We start from the raw sequence: 24,669 nt of genomic DNA, 5'->3' as shown, positions 1-24,669 counted from the left end.
GTGATAAATGGCTGGTTTTGAAATTGTTAGTGAGTTCTTTTATTTGAAATTAGTTTACCTCTGATAGACCATTCCAGAAAAATCATTGACAAAAAAGGCAAAACATAAATTTTCTAATGAACCCGACAGATAGTGAAATAGTGAAATATTTTTGCAAGCATAACAAAATTACTTATTTTACTCCTCTTTATGCTCATTATCCCCATGACCACAAAGAACATTTTGTTTTTCTAATTGATCATGCAAGACTGTTTTGCAGTGGTTGCTTCTTCAAAAGCAACCTTTAAATCCCTACTCCATCCTTATTTTAGTTGTAATGGCAACAGAGGCTTTCCAGCACATTGATTGAAAACCAGTAAGGATTGCTAAAACATATGGCTAAAATTCACAAAGCTAGTTTCCTAAAACTACACCCAACCTACAAGGAAGTGGCTTGGTCTTTGGGGAATTAGATAGGAACTCATGCGAGATACCTTCAAAAAGATATTTATCTGAGGATGCTTATGCTTCAGTGAAGGTATATGGAGTAAGAGGATTTTGCTCTTATCTCTTCTGTTATGTACTGTTTCTATTTTTGGGAGGCCCATAACTCTTATTATTGAGCAAGACTTCACATCCTATTCCTGGGTGAGGCAGTGACCATTCCCCACTATTTTATGAGTGAGGTAACTGCGAGGTTTTGTAAGGTCGTGTCAGGCAGGGCTGTGAATATAAGCCCTGGAGCTTCACACAGCAGTGCCAAGTTGCAGTCACTTAGCCATACAGCCTCCCAGAATGAATTTGATGAGTTGTCTGTCAGTATACAGGGCCAGAGCTGCTGGATCTCACTGTCCTCCCAGGGTCAAGAATGGACCCTGACACACAGTTTGCCGGTGTTGTCCCAATGCAACTTGTGGTGCTTGCAGTTGAGTTTGAGTACTTTTCCTGTGTTAGGGCTGATCCACTTACAGGATGACAACCTACTTATGTTACCAATTTAATTCTTTAATTTAGGAGCAAGAAATCTGAATACGTGTAGGAGAAAAAAAATAGTACCTGATTGTATAATTAAATACTGGATCATAACTCAGTTACTCAAGGAAACAGAGCTGTGATTGGCATTTCCTAAGTTTCGAGTGCTTGATTTAGCAGCCTTAATGTGCTTTCAACGCAGTTAAACTTTTCTATTCTATTTCTGTCTATCTTTATGAAGATCATAGAGAAACTAATTTGCAGCTTTATACTGCAAGTAAATCAGATGTTGTTCTTAAAGGATTTATTGCCTGTAGCCCACGGTTTAGCTAAACGGAGCAGCCATATAGGAAGAGATTTGGATATTACACTTCATTGTACCAGACATTGTGTCAGTTAGGCAGTGACATGTGAAGGATTTCTCATATTTGTCTACATGATGGAGGTCTGGGATATCGGAATCTCCAGGAGGCCAGAACATCATTAAATCATTGAAGCTTTCCAGAAAGCAAGATTCATTTTCAAATGTGCAACATTAGCATATGTCAGAGGAATGCCTCAGGACATAAGTAGATAAGTAGTAAGCCTTTTGTATAAAGACAATCTGTCCTAATAGAGTTCAGATGCTCTCTGTTACGATGGCAGTTTTCAGCAACAAGCAAAGCAAGCATGTGAACCATGAAACAAACAGGAAAATCGAACTCTTTTGTGCACGTGAACCAAGTCTTTGGTTCAAAGTGTTCACCATGTAATCAGGGTACAGGTCTTTAGGGCACTTTCAAATATAGAACTTCAAAATTAGATTTGGGATTATGAGAAATCAGGAAGTGCTACTCATTTAGAAATCATGTCATAGATACACTAACTTAGGTGGCTGTAATGAAGTCCCTGATATGGTTCTTTTACATCACCAATCAGTGCTGTTGAGTTTGCTGGGATGGCCATGGCATCCATATGTATGTTATTCTTACTTTCTTGTTTCCTTTTGACCAGGATCTTAACTCATTTTCTGGTGTAGCAAGTTCCTGTCTTTGATTTTTCTAATATTTTTATTTTTAAACAAAATAGATTTTCAACATCCAGCTTGAATTATAAATTGATTTTCTTTGTGGGTTTTTTTATAGTGACCACAGGGGTGAGATGCTGTTTGTAGCTGTTGAAGAATCAGCCTAGGTATTTTCAAGGGTTTTCGGTACAGAAAAGCCACTAACTTTATTGTAAAGGGGATCACTGATTATATCAGTGATTCCTAATCTAAGCACTCATTAAAAATTGATAATGAATTGAGAAAAGGAAAAAAGAGGTATTTCTGAAATTTGTTGTCTAGTTAAGGAGATGTAGAGTAGAAAATAAGAGATACAGACAGATAAGGAGATAGTTGTAAGAGTGATTTGATATTCAGAATACTTTCACTGACATTTCAGACATTTCTTGTTTCTGATTTTCAGAGTCAATAGATTCTGAAGGCTGGAAGTCAATGTAATTTTGCCTGGTCTTTTGCATTAACACCCAGTATTTCAGCTTGTAGGGGCAATAGTGATTATTTCAGAAAAAAATATAAGAGTTTATATCTTTGCTCTTGACTTTCTGAAAACATCCTCAAAAAAGTTTTAGGAGCTGTCTGACTGCTTTCATTTGCTTTCCCCTCGTATGAAATTTAATCGTGTTTAGTTTTTACCGAGTGATTTTTGTTGTTATTGTTGTGGTTGTTACTTTGACAACAGTGAAATACAAACTGACCTGAGGCAGTAATTTATTTCACTGAAAGCTGTGGGGAAAGTAATTTGTTGTTCTTTTTGTGGAAAACAAGATTGTAGTTAGGATTTCTGTTAATTTTTCTAAACTAAATACTTGAAAGAAAAATCTCAAAAGAGCCCAGGAGAATCAGGAACCCAGGAAAATTTCAAGCCACTAAAGTCTCCAACATTTCTTGATGATGTTCTGCACATTGGATGATGATTTAAACAAGTCTTAAACTAGTATCACTAAAAAAAACCCCTAGCAGCTGTTCAATAGATGCTAGGGCAGGCCCATTATAAAATGTACTATGGTATGCCATAATGGTTAGGATACCAGTACGTTCTATTTATGGTACCATTGACTCAGTCACTTGAGTTCAAAAAATAAGCAGGGAACATCTGTTTATTGAAAGGATTTCCTCTATATTAATTTCTCTCTCTATTCCATCCTTTATGAAGTAATTCCAAAGTTTTTTAATTAGTTCTTTTAAGAGGATATTCCAATTTATTTTCTAATATTCTGACACTGCATTAGTTTTAAGTTTATATAACTTTATAACTTATAAAACTTCTATAAGTTTTATTTTCTTACTTATAGCTGATGCAGTGAAAAAGTAATTACTGGCTGATGTTGCTTCAAATTTATTTTTTTTTTTTAGGACTTTGAAGGGTTGCTTTGGTATGTTTTTCTTAATTTTAAAAATGTTCAAGATCCCTCCTTGAAGCTGCTGTACCAAGGATTGTACTGCTGGAATTGTCAAAACAAATAGCAGCTTAACTGCCATCCATGACTCTGGTCCAATATCTCTGTCAGAATATTTAACAGCTATTCAGCCAAATACTTGTAGAGCAGCTGTACCCCTAGTCGGACTGAGTTTTATTCTGTCCTTCCTTTTAGCCTTGCCATATGATTCATCTTTCTTCTTTTAGAAAATTAGTCTATTTATAAATATTGTACAAGAAAGCAACAGCAAATTAAAGGTAAACACTCGCATATCTGCATGATACAATCCTCTACTATTAAAGCAATTTGAGTATCTTCCAGAATGGACACTTTTGGGAAATGATGTGAAAAACGAAGGGGGACACACGTATGACATGAGTATGACTTGGTAATGCTAGCAAAACTCCTACCACATGAAAATATAGGAACTCCACTTTGTTTTCTGAGGAAGTTCAAAAGTTTTCCTTTTGTATCACTGTATTTTATTTTTTTCTTCTTTGGGCATCCTTTTCTAGGCTCTGACCATGTGTTAGCCTGTATGCTTATTTTTCATAGGATAAGGTGACTTATTTTACTCTTCCCCCCTAATTTCCTTTGCTACACGACCAAGGAGAGCAGGAGAAAAGATATCAAATATTTGACAAATAATTTAGATCCTAGTCTGTACTTTTTCAGAATATCCAGAATCCTGCTTTGATATGTGGTCCTCTTAATCTCGTTGGGGTTTTGTTGCCCTGTACAAGTCTGCCAGCATATGGTGTGTTACAGGATCTGAACTGTGTTAGCAATTTTCTCTTATGAGAGCCATCCTTATTTAATTTTGATACATTACAAATAACTGACTGTAAGCTAATAGTAACATTCTCCTCACCCCCCATAACCTGTAGCAAGATGCATAAGTGGTCATCAAAATCCAACACAAAAGTTACAGTGTGAAAATCACTGAGAAAGAAATATTGTGATACTAGCTGGGATGCTACCAAGTGTGATTCCTGTGTTCCATCTCAGTCCAGCTACTACTGGGCAGGTGTCCACATCACAACACTGACGTAACTGACACAGTCTGTCCCACTTTTGCTGGAGGCCTGTACTAAAACCAAACAAACAAATAAATAAATAAAAACATGGTTTGGCTTGTTGTCATGATTAAACTAACTCTAGCCCATAAGGATTGTAATGGACAGGTTAAAGTCATGTCTCTGTAGTACAGAGAAATTTGTGGTGCCTTCCCTGTTCTAATCATGTCTGTGCAGGTAACAGTCTTCATAGAATCACAGAACCACAGAACCATAGAATGGTTTGGATTGGAAGCAAACTTAAAGGTCATCTAGTTCCAACCCCCCATCTCTGATCAGGGACACTTTCCATTAGACCAGGTTGCTCAGAGCTCTATCCAACCTGGCCTTAAACACTTTCAGGGATGGGGCAGCCACAGCTTCTCTGGGCAACCTGTCCCAGTGCCTGACCACCCCCATAGGGAAGACTTTCTTCTTAATATCTAATTAAACCTACTCTCTTTCCATTTGAAGCCGTTCCCCCTTGTCCCTTACACTGTATGTAAATTGTAGATAGTTTCTCTCCATCTTTCTTGTAGGCTCTCTTCATATACTGTAAGGCCACAATTAGGTCACCCCAAAGCCTTCTCTTTGTGTTTCAGGGTTGCCAGGCTAGTTTGTGTGTTCTTGTGATTGTTTTGGCCTTCATTCAATGAATGAACTCTTTGGTAGTAACGATGCTCTCTTCAGAGGGTTCTTTACTTTGCAGTGTGATGGAGAGAGCCCAGGAAGAAAGACAGTCTGGGTTTATTGGTTTTATTAAATTATTGCATGTTCTCCTGGACTAATTGGCTTTTGTTTTGTTTCTTAATCACTGCAATACAAAATAGATTTTCTGTCTTTCCACCAAATAAATATTTTCTTATTAACAACCCGCTAGTATTTTCAAGGAGTCTATTAAGACATCTCAACCATAAAAGATAAGATGCAGAGGTGTTTTCAGGATCCCGATATTATTGTCAATATATGCAATATAGAACTTCATCAGATAGATTATTTGAAATGCCCTTTTTGGTAGACATTGACTTTTAACATCGTGTTTACCTTTTAGATGATGCTTCCCCTGAAAACTTGTCTTTGGCATTTCCAGAACTAGATCAGCAGCTGCAGGTAAACGGGTTTTTTTTTGTTATGACAACTTATTTCACAGTCACTATATTTGTTATGATATAAAGCCTCTGGTTGTTATACTAAGGTGGAAGTTTTCAATGGTACTTTTCTAACCTATTGACATTTAATAAGGCTGTATATATCCACAGAAGAAAACACTGTCTTTTCAAGATCTGCAGAAAATTTGGTTTGACATTTTTAATCCAATTGCAGGGAAATTACTATTGCAACAATCTCACCTGCTTTTAAGATTTTTTTATACAATTCCTGTGTAAAATGCAGGGCATGCTGTTGCACTGCAATGAAGAGAGTTCTTGTGTGTTTGACAGGGGAAGGAATGAGCCAGGTATTATATTCTCATGCCTGCAGGCTGTGCTATGACTGATGTCATCAGCTTTCTCTGAAGCTTTCCAAGAGAAGATGTATTTTGTAGTGATGTTTTACCTTTAATCTCGGGTAAATAAAGCTAGTCATCAGGATTGATGAGAGCCTCATCAAAGTAACTGCAGTTCATGCTACATAGTCAGGAACCCTAATGATTGCCCTGGCAGGTGTCTGCAGACAGCCTGGGATAAAAGTGATGAGTCTTTTTGTGATCAAACTGATTTGTCAGCACAGGATGATGGAGCCCCGACACACTGGACAATGAGCAGTTGATGACAGCTCCATGGTTCACCAGGCACAGAGCCAGTTCCACATCCAGGAATTATTTCACTTTTCTTTGTGGAGATTCTGAAGTGTTTGTTGGCTGTTTTAAAGTACTTCAGATCATCTGTTTTCCCAGGAGCGTTTAGACTTCCTCTGATATTTCACTATGAAGGCAGTTGCTTCCTGGGTGTAAATTGAGAAAGGCATTAGCAGACCATGCTTGTCCAATAATGTCATCTTTCCTGTATCCATCAACTAGTGAGACAACACGGGAGGGCTCCTGACTTCAACTATTCTCTCCTACTGTTCTAATCAAAAGAATTGACTGCAAAAGGAATGACAGAGACTCCTCTTGCTCTATTGCTCTCACCCTGAGAATATGGGCAGGTTCCTTAGGCATAACTAGGAATGATTAAAGGAATGAATAACAGCTGAAGATTTGGGGTGAAAGGAACAGGATAGGATACTGACCTCTTTGTTCCGCTGACCTTCCAGTGCAGCAAAGATGATTGGCTTTTTTTTCCCCTCAGAAGAGTTCAGAGAGCAATAATGTTTCATAGCTGAAGCACTGAACTGAAAGTAAAGAACCTGAAATGCTTGAATTTGCAAGAATGCTGGTACATGTTTTTGTAATAAAAATATGACATCTAAAGCCACAAGATTTTCATCACCATGCCATACATACAGTTAAAAGCATTTATATTTTATTTAAAGAAGCAAAGTATAAATGCAGGTTAGGTGGCTATATAATAATAGACAATATAAAAAAAAATATAGTAATTTTCCAGGTTTGAAACATACAAAGGAAAATTTTGAAACCTGTTTTAAAAACAAACAAACAAAAAAAAAGCCCAAATTAGCTGATCTTCAGGCTGGATTTTGAAAGCAGCTTGAAAGCTATGTAGGTTCACTGAGTCACTTGGAATTCTATGCATGTAGGCAGCAACCACAGCCTGAGTACCCAGCAATTTGCACCTCTGTTTTAGGTTTCAAGCCCTTGTCCTCCTATGTAGGGCCCTGGCAGACAGCTTGGCTATTTGAGCAGAATTACCTAGTGTTCCCACTTTTCCTCGCACAATTCTACCGTACCTGGGCACCACTATCTGAGGTGGGCAGGGCAAAGTTCAGTGCAACCTCCTCATGGCAGGGTAACAAACCCTGCTGTCCAAGTACCAGCACTGGCTCTACAGAAGGAGTGGCTGGAGAGAAGGTCTTTCTAGGAAACTTAGCAAATAATTCTCTATAAGGACTCTTACTAAAGGACAGTCCTAGTTACAGCTTCTTTCTGAAGAATAAAAACGATCAGTCTGTGTCTTCTGATGTACTAGGCAGGTTCGGACTAAAAATGTTTTATTTTCAAATTACTTCTTTGAATGTTACATTTTTCTGCTGCACTGAGAGGAACACATTCCAAGAAGCAATTTGTAAGAAAATAACTCAACTGCTATCTCTCTTTTTTTTTTTTCTAACCTAAATCAAAATTGCTTTATGGTCAACTAGACACAAAAGCCCTACATATGAGAACGGAGCAGTTTTAGCTCTTAAGCTCTTAAGCAGTATGTCTCTTTTGCAGCTTTATTATTTAAAAAAAAAACTATAAAGAAATTCCTGCTAAGTTATCAGTGAAATAAAACTCATATTAATAAACTTCTTGCTTTTGTTTGCAGTATTGGAAATTATTCTCTTCCCACTGACCAGCAATACTTTGAATGAGGATAAAACATGCTTATTTGGGCTTTTGTTATTTCCCCCACCTGTGTGTGTCGTGTGGTGGGTAGTGCAGTGAGGGTAGGCTGGCTACACTTGTCACTTTGTCATCGGGAAACTTTAACCTTTTCCTTGTGTAAAAGCTGGACTGGTCCTTGGAAGGCACTTCCTTGATTATCCACAGCGTGGGTGGTGGCCCCTCTGACAGACACTCTGCTGTGGGTTGTCTGCTATATTTAGACACCTACATCAGCATCTAAGGCCTTGTTCATGTCACTGAATGTAGAGGAAAGTGTCTAGAGTTAAGTACCTGCACTGCTATGTCCTGTGTGTTGCCTGTCCTGTTCCAGCACTTCCTGTGACTTGCTCAGTTCATCTCCCTATTCTCCATCAAAGTCTTTATTCCAGATGGGAGTTTGATCCTGAAGAGGGAAGAATACAAGTCACATATGGATGGACAGGGGGTTCTGTAATTCTTTATCATTCAAGGCCTGGTTGGATGGGGCTCTGAGAAATCTGACCTCGTGGAAGGTGTCCGTGCCCATGGCAGGGGGGTTGGAACAAGATGATCTTTAAGGTGCCTTCCAACCCAAAACAATTCTATGATTCTATTATTCTATGATTCTGTGATCTCTTCTCGTGAAATTGTGAGCTTGAGAGGCATTTATGTCATTTTGTATTTTTCTACAAATCTGTGGATATTAACGTAGTTAAATAAACTTGCTGCAACAGAGGAAAAGCTCCAACCACTTATAATATCAGTTTTCTAAGCCACAGGATAGTTTTTCGTGCTTTAGTGGCAAATGCTTATATGAAAGAAGCAGTGAAAATGTTATGAAAGTTTGTTGTGCGTGATATAAGCATTTAGCAGAAACCTTGTTTACTCTGGAACTTGAATTGATTCTACTGAATGCCAAGATTCTTGTTAGACACACAAAATTATTTTAGAAAGCTTAAAAGTATACTGCATTTTTAAAGAGGATGATGTATTTTTTTAAGATTTACTAATATTTTTAATATTAATTTCCATAAGTATTCCTAGAGTACTGTGGTACTCTATAATTAGATATGAACTTGAAAAGTTTCCTGTAGTGCTGCTGTAATAACTATGGTCTTAGGTTATGTAAGACATGGATGCTCACAAATTCAGAACATCATCCCCAAGTTAGAAAAGCGGAAAATGTCTCAGCAAAGGAGAGCAAAACTCTCAGTTGCTCTTATCCAGTTGGCCTGAATTGTTCAGAAGAAAGAGAGCTGCTTATGTTCATAGTACAACTAGACTAGACGAGATATATCCTGACAGATATCTGAAACTGGTTGAAGAGTTCCGCTTGCACAACAAAAAGTAGCTGCAATGTGCTAGTTTTTGCTGGGAGTAATGTGGGGTTTTCCATCATGGAAGAGTACACAAGGCTGTATAACGAACATAGGCCACCATGCAAAATATCGGCACTGAACTTTCTGGTTTTCCACAAGAGTTTAGCTGAAGGTTATCAAATTTACAAAAAGTGAGATACCACTCTTTAATTGGACTTAATTAGACTTTAATTAGTGGTAAAGACTGCTTTCTAGACAAGTTCACATAAGCTGGTAAAACTGCCTGATACAATTTTTTCTTGAAACTTCAACATTTTCAGGAGAAAATTTTAATTTTATTTTTCCCAGTTAAGTCAAAAAGTAAACGCAAACAAACTATGGTGAATTAAAAAATAATCTGCTTCAAAGTTTTTGAACATTTGACTGACATTGTCAACTACACAGCCTTTGTGGATATGGAATGCTGATATTCACATGGCAGGGCAAAACATACCTTGTTATGTGAGTGAAGCGAAAAAAACCCTAAACCTGAAAACTGTCATTCTGTGTCCCCCAGCAAAGATTTTATTTAGAACAGCTCCTTCAACCTGCCTTAAGAAGCCTGCAGAACTACTCTTTCTATTTCTTCATGAACAGCATTTGCATGTCATCTTCCAACATCTTTCATATCTGGATTCCAAACAAAAGTCTAAATGAACAGTTTATATGTCTTGTAAAGATGTACATATATATGTGCAGTTATAGAATAGTCTCTAAAAGATCTCTTAATGTCTACTTGCTGGATCCTGTAGACCATTTCTCAGTGTTACAGCAAGTTATTCAACAAAGGAAAAATCGGACCTTGTTGAAAATCAGGCATAACAGGATAGATCACTAGTATAACTTAAAGCTGGAGCTTTTGTGCTAACTTTGTGAACAAAATCAGAGATTCTGCATGTGCATATCTTGCCAGCATAGAAAAATGAGGGTGGATGACACTGAAGCCTGAAATAAACAGGATTAAAAGTAGCAACTGTTGACATTAAATGTAACCTTCCTTGGCAGGGATGTTTTTTGACTTGTCTAGCAGGTATGCTTTTAAGTGTATTAATTTATGGACAGGCAAGATACTTCATGAAGTATCAAGCTTGGCCTGTCCTAAGAAGAAATTAAAGTATGGCTGTTTGCTTCTGGGTGAAAAAAAGTACATACTGCAAACTGCACTTTATTAAGGCCTGTTGAAGTTAGTTACCTGGATAAAGTAACAAACTCTCACCAAAAAAATAGTATACAAACTTCAGGGAATACCATCAGAGGAGCATCTGCAACACTCTCCATGGTCTGGCCTCATGCATTCAAAAAAGTCATTCTAGGTGGATGGAGACTTTATCTCTCCATTTCATGTGATTGCAATAGAGATGTTTGTTAAATAATGAATGCATTAGCCAGTTTAATATGCTACTGGCCAGAAATTACTCATGGACATCTATCACCAAATACTATAACCAAATCCTTTCTTAGAAATTTTCAAATTGCAAAAGAGAGAGGCAAGTTGTCCAGTTCTGGCTGCCCCATCCCTGGAAGCGTTCAGTTACAAGTTGGATGGCACTTGAGGCAACCTGGTCTAGTGGAAGGTGTCCCTGTCCATGGCAGGGGATTGGAACTGGGTGATCTTTAAGGTCCCTTCCAACCCAAACCGTTCCATTATATGATTCAATTATATGATTCTACCTAGTCATATGAAAACATAATCAAATTTATGTTTTAAAGAAAAATACACTGAAAAACTTCTTTATATAGTGCTTAATACCATCAGAAAAGATTGAAAAGAATTGTATGAACAGAACACTGATTATATTATTTGTTGTAAGTTTATTTTAAGTGCTAAAATATCATTGTAAGAAAAAATGTCACTGAAGAGGACAATGGTAGGAAGGGGGTTGTAAATCAGCAACTGGTTCTAAGTGAAACTTAGATACTAAGTTTCAGCATGACTGGATAATTTTTAGCTCTCTATATATATCTTTTGAGTGGGAAGCTGGAATATAGAAACTGAACACTGTTTTAATTTTTAAACTGTTTAAACCAGCTAGATTAGCAGAAACTAAGTTGGAAGCAAATCCAAGGTGATTTTTTGTTGGTTTGGTTTGGTTGGATTTTCTTTTGAAGTATCACTGTTTGGGGACTTTCCTTTTGGTACTGTCCAAAATTTTTTTATTGTGATGCATTTGTTGATGGCTGATCTCTGGCAGATACCAGAGATGCTACTTTGGCTCATCCTTGCATTCTTGGATTAGAGCACTGAGACTTCTATATTCTGTCTTGTTAAATTTATGCTTATTATTTGGGTGGCTGTATGAATGGTGCTATTGCTCATCCACATTGAAATGCAATTAAAAGCCCTTTCCTAGGGATTAGATTCATCAAGTGATGGGCTGCCCTTTCCCTGGGTTCCAGAAATCTCCAGGATCAGAGAGAATGTCCTGTGAAACAATTCTTCTGCAGCATTTTTGCATTTAGAACATGGGAAATGAGTGTCTGTGTTAAAATTTCAGTGAGGAATCTCATACTGTCTAAAAGTACTCACAAGATCCTTACATTACCTACATCTGTGCATTGGGTTACATCTGAACCAACTTACCCTGTCTCCTGGATAAAAGTGTTTTCAATCTTTGTCTCTGAATTTTAAATTTAAATTTCCAGTTTAGATTAAAAAGAAGGATTAGAAGATCATAAACAAGAAAAGTGCTTTTCTTTTCCTAATAAAATGTCATTAAAGGAATATTATGCTACAGAGAAGAGTCAAAGTAGGACAGCAAGAAATGTAAAATAATCTACTAATATTGTGAAAGGCAATTGGATGATCTTTAACTGGGCAGTAAAGGAACTATTTTAAGTGTTTCCTTTTGCTTCAAACAGGTGGCTCAAGGATGCTATTTGGAGTTCATTTACAGTCAACAGATTCATGGCTAATAACTTAGAAGTACTTCCTGAAAGTGTTATAGCCAAAATGTGATAAGCCTGAATTAAGTAGTTTTCTTTTTAAGGAACAAAAAGTACCTACATTTAACCAAAAATGTATTTTCAAGGTCTCAACTGAAATTCACATGAGGAGTTCTAACCCTGAGTGGGTTTACTTGCCATATTTATTACATTCAGTGTGCATTAGAAAAAAGTTAAAATTTTGTGACAATGGTGTCAGTACTTAGGATAGGAGGTATAATGCTTTTGTCTTCAATGTGTCTCTTTCTTAACCTGATTTTTCTTTTTTTAATTGCCATCATCCTTCTATGCTCAATCTCACCTGTGCTTTACATGAAAATGTAAAACACTTTGCAAATAAACTGATTTAACTCTCATAATCATTCTACTAAGTAAACGTATGCCCTTCTTCTACAGGAAATAGAGATGCAGAGAAATGGTATTATCTTGAGCAAGCTATTTACAGCTTGAGATATTGCTGGGATAGAACCCATCATAAAATCTTGGCTGCACTGGAGTCAGCAGGCTAACTCCTGTTGAGTCCAGCAGAATCAACCCCAGTGTCCCAATTCACAGCCCTGTCCTATTTAGGAATAAACTGGAATAACCATTGCATTTAGGAATAAAAAGACCATTTAGTCTTTTCATGTGTTTTGTTCTCATCTTGCACAACTGGAGAATAGGAGCTTGTTTGCACTCAAAATCTCCTTCTGCTCAGAGCTGTAGTTTCTGCAGTGAAAAGACGCTCCTGTGTGTTATGGGTCTGACCAATGCATCAGCTTTAGCATTCATGTATCACTGTAGCTGAAAAAGAGGCATGTAAGGGAGAAATCTTTCTTTGATCAATCTTTAGGAATACTTTGCAAAACTGACAAGGAGAGTTCTGAAAATTGTTACAAGGTTTGAAGGTTTACGCATGTTCTTATGCAGGGAAGTGGGATCGTTTGGGGGTTTTTTCCTTCCATGAAAGGCCGTCACTAGGAATAGTTGGCAATATCCTGCAGTTAGGGGAAAAAATTCTCACAGGAATTAAGATAAATATTTTATCTTTAAAATATGTATTTTTAAACTAATATTTCATTCTGAAACAGTGCATTTTTCTTCTTCTTCTTTTTCTTAAAGCCTCTGCCTCCTTGTCACGACTCTAAGGAATCTATGCAGGTGTATAAACAGCACTGCAAAATAGCAGAAGAGTACCATGAAGTCAAGAAAGAAATTGCTCTGCTGGAAGAAAGAAAGTGAGTAAATTTCCCAAAGGATTTACTGTTGTATAATCTCTTTGTAAAATCCTGTTTTAAGCATGAGGTTTTCACATAATATTTTCTGACCTTAAACTCATATACATATATACTCACATATGTATATACTTATATACACACACACCTTTTAATTGCAGCCTTCCAGTACCTGAAGGGAGCTTATAAGAAAGATGGAGATAGACTATTTACAAGAGATAGGAAAAGGGAGAATGGCTTTAAACTGACAGAGGTCAAGGTTAGGGTATTAGGAGCATGGGATATTAGGAAAAAATTCTTCCCTGTGAGGGTGATGAGGCACTGCCACAGTTTGCTCCATCCCTGGAAGTGTTCAAGATCAGGTTGGATGGGGCTCTGAACAAGCTGGTTTAGTAGAAGGTGTCCCTGCCCGTGGCAGGGGGATTGTAACTGGATGATCTTTGGGGTCCCTTCCAGCCCAAACCATTCTATCATTCTTTTGACTCTATGACTCTGTTCCATACCTCTGCCTGACAGTCACAGTACAAGTAGGCCATTGCTCCATAGGATCAACTGGACCCACTAAGAGCTGTCATAGTTCTGGACCCTAACCTATGTGTGCGTCCCTTAAAACCTTCACTGACAGATTCCAGGTCACATAACAGTCCAGTTCAACTGGTGCAAGTCTCCTTTTTAGTGTTAGGGAATTTTTTTTTCAATTTAACATTATACATTTTAACAATGAATGTAACAGATCCTCAGTTAGGCTTGGAGTGCTTGACAGTATTGGTAGATGTGTTTCTGTGAGTTGCACTGTTTCTGTATACATTGGCTCAATGCACATTGGCATTTTAGGTGTTTGTATGCAAAGTGCATAAGCTGGAGATGTTTTTTCTTGTCTGTGGCCTGTACTCACAGCCCTGTCATCTTTTGCATGACTATTAAATGGCAAAGTGCACTCTGTGGGTCTCGGTCCCTTTCCACAAGAAACCTGAAAAAGAAATTCAGAGAGACGAAAGAGGGTGAGTAGTGGTATTCCTACCCAGCTGACCTTGAAGTTTAGCCAAGTTTGCATCCATGGGAATCTTAGAATCAAGCTGATGGGAGGGAAACTGTTGAAATCCTGTATTCTTACAAGATAGCCAAAGAACTCCCTGAATCCAAACTATTCAGAGTAAGAAAGTGAGATGTCTTTATCAGGGTTGATGGCTACAGGCACAATATAGTTACAGTTGGCTTAACGTGTCAGAGCTACTTGAGGTTTCCCACTACAAATCCCCTTCCACTGTAGGATCTGTGTGGCACTCAGATTCTGACAAAGTGACACAAAAGTTAAAAGAGAAGAAAAAATAGCCAGAAGAGATTAACACTGCACTGTCCCTGCATGGAAAAATACATGAAAATGCAGTGTTTGCATTTGATTCATCATTCATTGAACATGACCCATCAAATGTAATTGGTGTTTGGAAAGATGAGGAAAAGATAATTAATTCAAATAATTTTGCAATGATTTGTCAAATTTGGTTGTCTAATATAAGCTGCTTACATACATATTTCGTAATCAAGCAAATTCGGTGGAAACCCACGTGTCTTTTTCTATTCTGAAAATCCAAATAGAATATAAAATATTAAATGGTCATTTAAGTACTTGACTTTAGATGTATAAACCCAAAAGGTAGCCTTAGATCATTTGGATCATTTGGATTTTAGCGTTTACTGATATAAATCCATCATTATTACTGACACATCCTCGAATCAGTTATGCCTATTTATGAAGTATGCTTGGAGCCTCTAAAAGCTAGACATTCATATTATTATTATAATAACCATAGACATTTATGTTATTATTTTTGCACTTTCTTAAGTGAAAAAAATATCCTGTTTGAATGCAATCTTGTAATCTATGGAGTCTGTGGTACTAGCTGAATTAGAAATAATTTGCTTCCTGAGAAGGGCATGCACAAAATTGTTTACCAGAGCTCACAACTGTCCTAAATAACTTCTGAGCCCAGATGTCAGCCTCTCTTCAGTGGTTACCCTGGATGAATTAATGGGCTTCAGGCTGGCATTTTATTTCATTTCACCAGTGGATGTCAACAGTGGAACAATGTCAGGATGCTTCCACCACTGCTACCTTTGCTGAACCTGTTCTGTGGATTCCGTGCCCCAGTAAACATATGTTGAGTGGCTGAATAAGGCAACGAATGGAATTATATTACTGTGATTCTTATGTGCCTTCCAATTACATATTTGTGGACTTGTGTTCACATGCTGTATAGCTGTGAAATGCCTAAACATCACAAATATCAGTGCAGCACCTCTCACCACTGCCCATGTTAAGAAGTGGTCCTAGAGCACTGGGATCAAAGATGTTTAATTTCCTACAGGTTGGTGCACTGGTTGCTTGATTTTGAGGTTTAACAAGCTGCAAGTGCCAACTGAAGATTTTTTTTTTCTCCATATGTGAACTGTTTATAGCTTCTCCCTCCAGGTAGATTCTCCATTTTGTAGTATTTTGGAGAAGGTCTCATGAGACTGCCTTTCCCCACTGAAGTAACAATCCTTTCTGTAGCAGTCTGTTTTTATTAAACCTTCCAGAAACTAACTGGGACCTCTTAACTGCACAAAGTTTGGTTAAAACTGGAAGGGGGATTAGAAAGTTATTAGGACACATATACTTTTACACACACGTAAGCTGACAAACCTGAGCACACTTATAATTGCAGCATTTCAGTACCCGAAGGGAGCCTACAAGAAAGATGGAGAGAGACTATTTAAAAGGATATGTAGAGATAGGACAAGGGAGAATGGCTTTAAACTGACAGAGGATAGGTTTAGATTAGATAGTAGGAAGAAATTCTTCCCTTGTGAGGGTGTTGAGGCACTGGCACAAATTGCCCAGAGAAGCTCTGGTTGCCCTGCCACTGGAAGAGTTGAGTATTCCATTCTTAGAATGGATGCTTTGACTTTTCTAAAAAGTCTGATGAGATGGACAAGCTTGGAGCCTCAAAAGCAGTTCTAATCGATTCAATCAAATCTAATTCAAACTGAAAAGATGGCGTTTGCAGCTTTTTTGAAATTTACCCCTTTTGTGGGTGTCTTCATCTTCTTCTACGTTTGAATTTGAATGTATGGAAATAAAGATCCACAGGTGCTAATGCACCTGTTATCTATTCTCTATTTCTCTTAAATACTATTTTGATAAAATGATCGAGTTTCATCCCTTTGAGTGGGAACAAACAACTTTATAGTGTTGTTCACTGCACATTTTTGCCAAATGCAACCACAAGTTCTGTTGGATGACACCCCTGCCAGTGCTCCCAACTTCTCTCCACAGGTAACTCACCTGTGTCATTACAATGGCAAATCCCACCTGGCAGTGTCTGCATCTGTGGTACCTACTGACAGAACACTGTGCACATGGAATACTGAAGGCTATGACTGACAGGAAAAAAGACAATGGATTGAGCAAATATTTTCTATTTGTTGGCTAGGAGGAAGAAATAATGTTAAGCTAACCTGGCATAAATATCCATAGTAGTATTAGAGCTTTTTAGTAAAAAGAAATGTAATTTAGTTAATTCTACTTTAAATGATTTTTGTTCCAGCCTCCAAACTTCAGTGTCACCTTTATACATGGAATAATATATGCAGGTATATTTCTAAAGGAGGTATCTTTAAGAAATAGAAAATTGAAAAACATTGATTTAAAAGAGTCGAAACCATTTAATCTTTTACAACTTTTCAAAGGCTTAGCTTGACTTTTCTCTCACTGAATTTTGAGCATCAAGTATGGCCAAAGTATAAAAAGTCACTGATGTGAGGAGGGTTGCTTTTCATCAAGGCAAGAACAGAATTTATTTGCCCTTTCTCTTGTATGCAATGTAGATGGTGAAAAAATGTACTAGGCTGGGAGTGGGACCAAAGATGACAACTATTTCACAGGAAGAGGGGAAATGTGAGAGAGAAAGAGAGGCTGCAGTTTCAAAAAAGGGAAAATAAAAGGAAAAAAGCAAATAAGAAGGATAAAAGAAGTTACTCAAGAAGAAGACCAAAAAAGGAAGGAAGAAATTGAAAGAATTCAGAAGACTGAGTAGATTTTTTTTTGCTAATATAATCATAGCTTTGTTTGCTCTCTTCACTCAAACTCTTCCCATTTATGCCAGCAATATGTAGTACAAGGGAAAAAATCACTGTGGAATGGGAGACATGATTGAAAATAAAGAAAAGGGTGTGGAAGCGAGAGCACACCACATTTAGGGCACAGAATGTAATTTAATTTATGTTCCAGAAACACACATGTATTTCCATAACAGATGTTTTGGGGTATCTAAGTTTGGGTGAAAGGGGTGGGATGGTTGGTTATTTTGAGCACTTGTTATATTGCTATTACTAGATAATGACCCTGGATTATGTAGTTAAATATTAGAGTTGCCATGGTTGCTAGCTGTATCTTATATTCTTAGCACTGGCTGGTTATCGCTTTTTCCTCCCCCAGACAATTCTAATATAACTCTTCAGAAAATATCATTTGATCACCACCTGGTTTAGGTTCACTCCTTTTCTTTGCCATGAATATGATTTCTTTTCTTCTTTTGCACATGTCACAGTAGACATAGAATCATAGAGTCATTAAGGTTGGAAAAGGCCTTTAGTATCATCAAGTCCAACCATCAATCCAGCACTACCACCATGTTTGCCATTAAACTATGTCCTCAAGTGCCACATCTACATGTTTTTTTGACACCTCCAGGGATGGTGACTCCACCACTTCCCTGAACAGCCCATTCCAGTGCTTGACAACCCTTTCCAGAAAAAGTTTTTCCTAAATCTAATCTTAACTTCCCCTGGCACAATTTGAGGCCATTTCCTCTCATCCTTGTTACCTGGCAAAAGAGTCTGACCTCCCCCTGGCTACAATCTCATTTCAGGTAGTTGTAGAAAGCATGAAGATCTCCTCTGAGCCTCCTTTTCTTCAGACTAAACACCCCCAGCTCCCTCAGCTGCTCCAGTTACAAGACTTGTGCTCCAGACCCTTCCCCAGCCCCATTGCCCTTCTCCGGACACCTCCAGCACTACAATGTCATTCTAGCAGTGAGTGGCCCAGAACTGAACGAATGCAGGATTTGAGGGTTGGCCTCACCAGTGCCAGGTACAGGGGGACAGTCACTGCCCTGGTCCTGCTGGCTACACTACTGCTGACACAGGCCAGGATGCCATTGGCCTTCTTGGCAAATGACATGCAGTGGAGATGTCTGCTTAATTTTGTGGAAGCCTTCCATATGCTTTAGCATGCTCTCATGACCATAAGACTGTTTTAAGGTTTCCAGCCCAGATGGTTTCTCCAGGTACACTATTTCCAGACTGTCTTTGCAGCATTGCTAAGACAAGCAGTCTTCAGACTTCCAGGTACTGCAGAAAAAGATTAGCATAAACCTTAAAGGCAACCTTTTAGCTCAATAATTTTCCCATTCTAGACCTGATTTTTCATCATCACGTGTATGCAAAATATATGTTACTTGCCAAATAGTGGAAATTACAGCTTTTCTAACACAAAGAGAGACTTCCAGCAGGGGTGTTGGAATTAGATGATATTTAAGGTCCCTTCCAACCCAAATCATTCTCTGATTCTATGACCTTTTATGTGTTATCATCTGGATATATTTTCATGTAAATTAAAACAGGCTGTCTCGTTGTTTTAAAAATCAATTAGTAGGCTTTAAACACACAAGGGCAGTCTTCTCAGACAGCGATTACCTTACAGGGTCTCATGATTCCTCCTAATGTGAAAGTCATGTCAAATGTGAGAAATGAAGATGATCTTATGGCCACCAGAACACAGACACATGTTAGCTGTGAAGAAATGTGTGGTGCCACAGATGCATGATCCTGAACACATTGTTCACAACTGGGGAAAGACAAATCTGACTCTTTGTACTCTGGAAGCTGTTTTCCTTGTGTCCAGTCCATCTTTAAATATACTCATCTCCAGACAGATTTATCTGTTTAGTCTGTCACTTTTCTTGGTATTTATTCATTGTGAATATTAGTGTTAAGGAGCTCTGTTGTCTGCATGGTCAGACATTAAGGCCAAAAGAAATAATTTCCCTAAGACCATGCTGTGTTTTTCTCCTGCTCTGGTAGGCTCCCTTCCCTCACAAATCCCTCCCCAAAAAAGAACACTTAGAGTGTACATTACAGATTGTCTCAAAGGTTTGAGTACCTCAGCACTAGTTTAGAAAATACCTTATCAATGCTGTTAATATTTAAACTTGGGATAGCCATTAACAGAAACCACAGATTACACAGTGCTAGACCTATTTATTAAGCATCCATAACAAAGGCTACATGGTGCAAGAGCTTAGTATGGTGTTCTTTAACCTCTGGAAGCTAAGTTCAAATCCCAGATTAGATCAGAAGAAAATGTTACTGTCCTCATCCTTTTGTGAGCTTCGTAAGCTAGACCATTCATAACATTTAGCAATTCCCCAGTACTCTAATTTTAGTTCTGTGGCAGGCTGACAGTATTTGCCTGAAACATCACCCTTCCCTGTAAACAGGCGTTGATCCTGATGGGAAGGGAATAAGTAGGTTCTGCTGACTCAGAAGTGGGCAATTTTACCACAGAATCACAGAATAGGCTGAGTTGGAAGGGACCCATGAAGATCATCGAGTCCAACTCCTGGCCCTACGCAGGACCATCCCCAAGAGTCACACCATGTGTCTGAGAGTATCATCCAAGCGTTTCTTGAACTCTGTCAGGCTTGGTGCTGTGACTGCTTTCCTGGGGAGCCTCTTCCAGCACTCAGTCACCCTCTGGGTGAAGAACCTTTTTCTAATATCCAACCTGTAGCATCTATCAGACTTCCAGCACAATCTCATGAGTAGTCAACCAATAACACATATGTACAGCCATACACACAGGGAGCCACACAAGTAGCTACTTGGCAATTTACTGGAAATTAGTTATTTGGACAGCTGTTTGCCTCCAACGTATTGGGAGACAACTGGAGATACTGTCCCAAACAGGAAACACAGGAAAGATGGCTGAATTGCCCTTTTCTGCCCACATAGTACTACTGGATCACAGAATCAGTGCAAGGAAACTGCTTTCTACGAGGGAGGTCCTAGAGTATGGACTACAGCAATGAGTATATTTTTATTTTAGCACATTTATAATTTGTTTAACAGCAAAGGTAAATCCCACAGGGGAAAAAGTTATCTGTGTTGCTTGAATATTACTGAAAAGCAGCATGAATGCCATGCCTGCACAAAGTCTCATCTTATCAAGTCAGGACTGACATTCATTAACAGGGTTGTCCGAGTTCGCACATTGTCTGTCTGTGCCACTCCTGGCTCCAGTTCAAATAGAGTAGTTAGTACCATTCTTTTTCAAGTACTAAAAGTCCCCGCAGAAAAGATTTGTCTGCTTTGAAGATGTTGATTACTTATTAGTGTGTTCACTGCATCTCCCTTTAAGAAGCTCATAAGTGTACGAAAAGTAAAGAATGATTCTGAGTTCATTTCTTTGAACGCTTCTGTTTTAACACTCTGTAATTTGAAAGAGCTTAATTTAATCCTTCAGTCCAGCACTGCACCAGAGAATAATTGCAAAGAAATATTGCTGACACTCTCTCTTGGTCTCCAGAAACAAAAGTCTTCCAGAGGAGGCCCTTGAGAGATTGAAGTGATTAAAGACTTGTAAAACCTCATTGTCCCTAAATGCATTTTTCACTCTTTAAAATACTCCTCCATGGTCTCTGTCTCATTAATAGGAGCTGTCTAGCAGAATCATCTTGGCCCCTTTGAAAATTGGTTGATCTATCATGGCCCAACCAAAGAGAAATAAACCTGTTAATGGCTTACGGCTTCTAAAAATTTTACGGCTGTTTTGTGACAAATATAAACAGAATTTTGCTGAGCTAAAATAGGCTCTTGATGTTTTCCCTCAAAGGCTTGATTGAACACACCTTTCACCTGGTGAAAGGAAAGAGAAAGAAGCTTTGCTGCAGCATAGCTGCTCTGCATTACCTGAGCGGTATAAAACAAAGCCAACATATTTAGCTGTAGGAAGATGCCTATATACTGCCTCTTTAGAATGATTTAAAATTGCTGTAACGGCTGCTAACTCTTCTTTTTTTTTTCAATGGGAAGCACATTTGAGAGAAATGGCTGTGTCAAGAATCTCTTCTAACTTTGTGACTCCTTGAACTTACGTAATTGTGACTGTAAACCGTGGGCAAACTCTGCTATCACTGAAAGCTGCAGTAAAGACAGAGGAAGGTCAAACTGATCCTAAAAGAAGCCCAGACAGAAGTGTTTTTCAAAACCCGTGTGCTTACACTTTTGCTGCTATAAGTGGTAGCTTTGCAGCTACAAGCAATGTAAGTGATCAGCAAATACAGAAATGTTATCTTTTCATGAATACTCTGACCTGTGGGAATAGAATTCCAGATCTGTAGGAATTTCCTGTCTGAAGGTACAGGTCTAGCCTGACAAGAGGGCTCCTTTAAGGACCACAGCAAAAGCTATCCACTTTGAAGGTACTAACATCTTCCCACTGGTGACCTACAAGCATTGTTTTGATATGACTGAGAAATACAATCACAGGGCCATGAACCGTTAAAGATTAACTAATCTCCAAGATAGAATGATCAAAAGAACTAAGAACTCTTTAGAAGAGACTTCCTGTAGCAGGGGTGAATTTTTGACTTAAAGGGAAAAAACCCCAGAGGCCAGGCTAGCCTGCTGGATGACTTAAGTGGAGAACAATTAGTAATTCACTAACCCTGTGAGTTACTCATGCCTTCAGTGTGTTTTAAGACCTCTTTTATCTTGACTTGTGCTGAGGTAATTTCAGTTGATACTATACAGGAGACTCCAGCTCCTGGCCAGCTCTAGGAATACAGGGCACTGCGTTACTCCATCCAGAAGAAGCCACAGCTTGAATCCGTGTGAATCTGCTCTTGAGAGGACCAGGAGGCATCAGGTTTGCAGGTCTATCACTCTGCCTCAGTAGTAGGGCTAAGAACGGAGCCTAAACATATTATAGAAGCAATATATGTAGTTCAGATTCCTGTGCCTAGTATCTACTAGAATCATCTGTAGCAGAGAAAGGAAACCAGATGCACTTCACAGAATTTACTAACAAATCTAACTAACTGAAAAAAACTTTGCTCACTTTCAATTATATTTGATATTGAGAGGAAAATAAATTGTTATTCTTCTGGTAAAGTATTAGCAAGCAATCTCCAGGAACTTGATTCACCACCATGAATTACATGTTCAACATTTACTGAAGTTAGAGATCACAGAGTTATACAGTTATAGGATGGTTTGGATTGCGATGGACCTTAAAGATCATCTAGTTCCAAACCACTGCCATGGGCAGGGACACTTTCCACTAGACCAGGTTGCTTCAAGCCTCATTCAACCTGGCCTTGGACACTTCCAGGGATGTCACAGCCACAGCTTCTCTGGTCAACCTGTGCAGTGCCTCACCATCCTCACATGGAAGAATTTCTTCCCAATATCCAATCTAACCCTGCTCTCTTTCAGTTTAAAGCCATTCTCTTGTCCTGTCACCCTTGTGAAGAGTCCCTCTCCAGCTCTTTTGGAGTGCCTTTTGGTACTGGTAGGGCCTCTAAGGTCTCCCTGTAACCTTCTATTCTCCAGGCTGAATAGCCCTAAATACAAATACTTGAAACCAGCATTTTGCGGATTTGGTCACTGAACAGCAAACCTATCAGCAATTTTGGAAGCTTCATCTTTTAATGGAAAAAAGAGGACTCTAACAAATTAATTTTCTAGGCCCTTGTTTCACACCAGCCCAGGTAATACCATGTTAACAACCTACAGTCCAGCTTTGACCTAACACATGATGACAAATTTTTGCATACTGCCATTTTTAATATTTGGGGTTTTTTTCATAATCATTAGAAAGGAGCTGATTGCCAGGCTGGAACAAGTGGAAAAAGAAAGCATGGATGCTGCTCAGCTGGCTAAGGAATATGCAGAACTGACAGAGGAGAACCGAACACTGAAGCTGGCCCAGACGCAGTGCGTGGAGCAACTGGAAAAGCTCAGAATACAGTATCAAAAAAGACAGGGTTCCTCATAACTCCCAACTAGCTTGTGTGAGGCCGTTCATAAATGACTGGTCCTGTGCTGGAAAGAGATTTTAAAATAAGGATCTGTTTAATATGTTATAATACTTTACTACAGATACGGAGTATGTAGAAGTCTATATTTGATTTAATGCTTGCCAGCCAGTAACTTAATATAATGGATATTTTATCCATTATATAATGGATATTTTATTTCAAGTAACATAATTGAAGTTAATCTATCCCCATTATATGTTCTAGTAGATCAGATTTCTTTTCTAAACATATTTCTTCCAATTTAAGAAGATATGGACACACTAGAAAATGGTATAAATAGTTCCTGTGTTGGAAATTTGGATCATACTAAGGCATACAGCAGGGGCAGTGTTAGTATATGGAATACATGTATGTTAAATTTAGTTTGGTGAAGATTTTTTTTGAATTATTTTCCTCATGCCTGAAGTGTTTGGAAATTATCTTAAAACAGATCTCCTCTGGTAAAAACTGTACTTCATTATCCCATGTCAACTTTACATTGTTGTATAAAATCTGAGAAATTGCACATTAAAAATTGAAGTAATTTTTTTTTTTCGAATGAGTGCACTGCCAGTAATAACTAGCAAGTTATGAAAATAAAAGGAAACAGTTGAGATCAAAATTTCCTTCCTCAAGTGTAAAGATTTGAGAGTCTTTTGGCTCTTGTACTTTTTGGCGTGCAAGAAATGAAAAATTAATATAAGAATCATAGTTTCATCATAGTTTCAACTGAGAATATGTCAGTAAAAGTGCTGTGAGGATATTTTGTTCTTATTTTCTGGTCTGTTTTGAAACATAAGTGGCTCTAAGTAGGAACAGGATGTACAAATAACTGAGAATATACAAATAGTGGGGATATACAAATAACCAGGAAGTAAAATGTCAGTTTTACTTGCTCTATTTATCCCTGTATTTTCCTAGTTCAACTGGAAATTCTTTGTTATACTTCTATTTCTATTCATTATTCATTTTTTCATTAAAAGTGGATATAGAAAAGTTCTCAATATTCTCAATTGTTGTATACATCAGAACTTTACCTTTGTTTATATTATTAATCTATTATAAAAATGGTATTTTAAGTTAATCAGAACAATTCCTGGG

The 24,669-nt window shown here is 38.1% G+C and overlaps 1 protein-coding gene across 4 annotated transcripts in view; it reads left to right on the top strand.

The window, feature by feature from the left end:
- The window catches only part of MAP3K7CL (MAP3K7 C-terminal like), a 30,708-nt gene extending 6,276 nt beyond the window's left edge, over positions 1 to 24,432 (top strand). For 3 of the 4 annotated variants that reach the window (XM_017807886.1, XM_017807885.1, XM_017807884.1), the window contains 3 exons: positions 5,521 to 5,579; positions 13,335 to 13,450; positions 23,366 to 24,432. In XM_017807886.1, the coding sequence (XP_017663375.1) occupies positions 5,521 to 5,579; positions 13,335 to 13,450; positions 23,366 to 23,546 (356 nt within the window). In that variant the 3' untranslated portion in view covers positions 23,547 to 24,432. Of the gene's footprint in view, positions 1 to 4,766; positions 4,791 to 5,520; positions 5,580 to 13,334; positions 13,451 to 23,365 lie in introns of those variants that run through there. The other variant, XM_017807887.1, reaches the window with a different exon arrangement.
- The last annotated feature ends 237 nt before the right edge of the window (positions 24,433 to 24,669 follow it).

This window comes from Lepidothrix coronata, unplaced genomic scaffold (genome assembly GCF_001604755.1).
Source record: "Lepidothrix coronata isolate B3197 unplaced genomic scaffold, Lepidothrix_coronata-1.0 Scaffold21, whole genome shotgun sequence".
In the NCBI taxonomy this organism is placed as follows: domain Eukaryota; kingdom Metazoa; phylum Chordata; class Aves; order Passeriformes; family Pipridae; genus Lepidothrix; species Lepidothrix coronata.
Note: the sequence above shows the minus strand (reverse complement) of the source record. Positions and strands in the feature narration are given on the sequence as shown.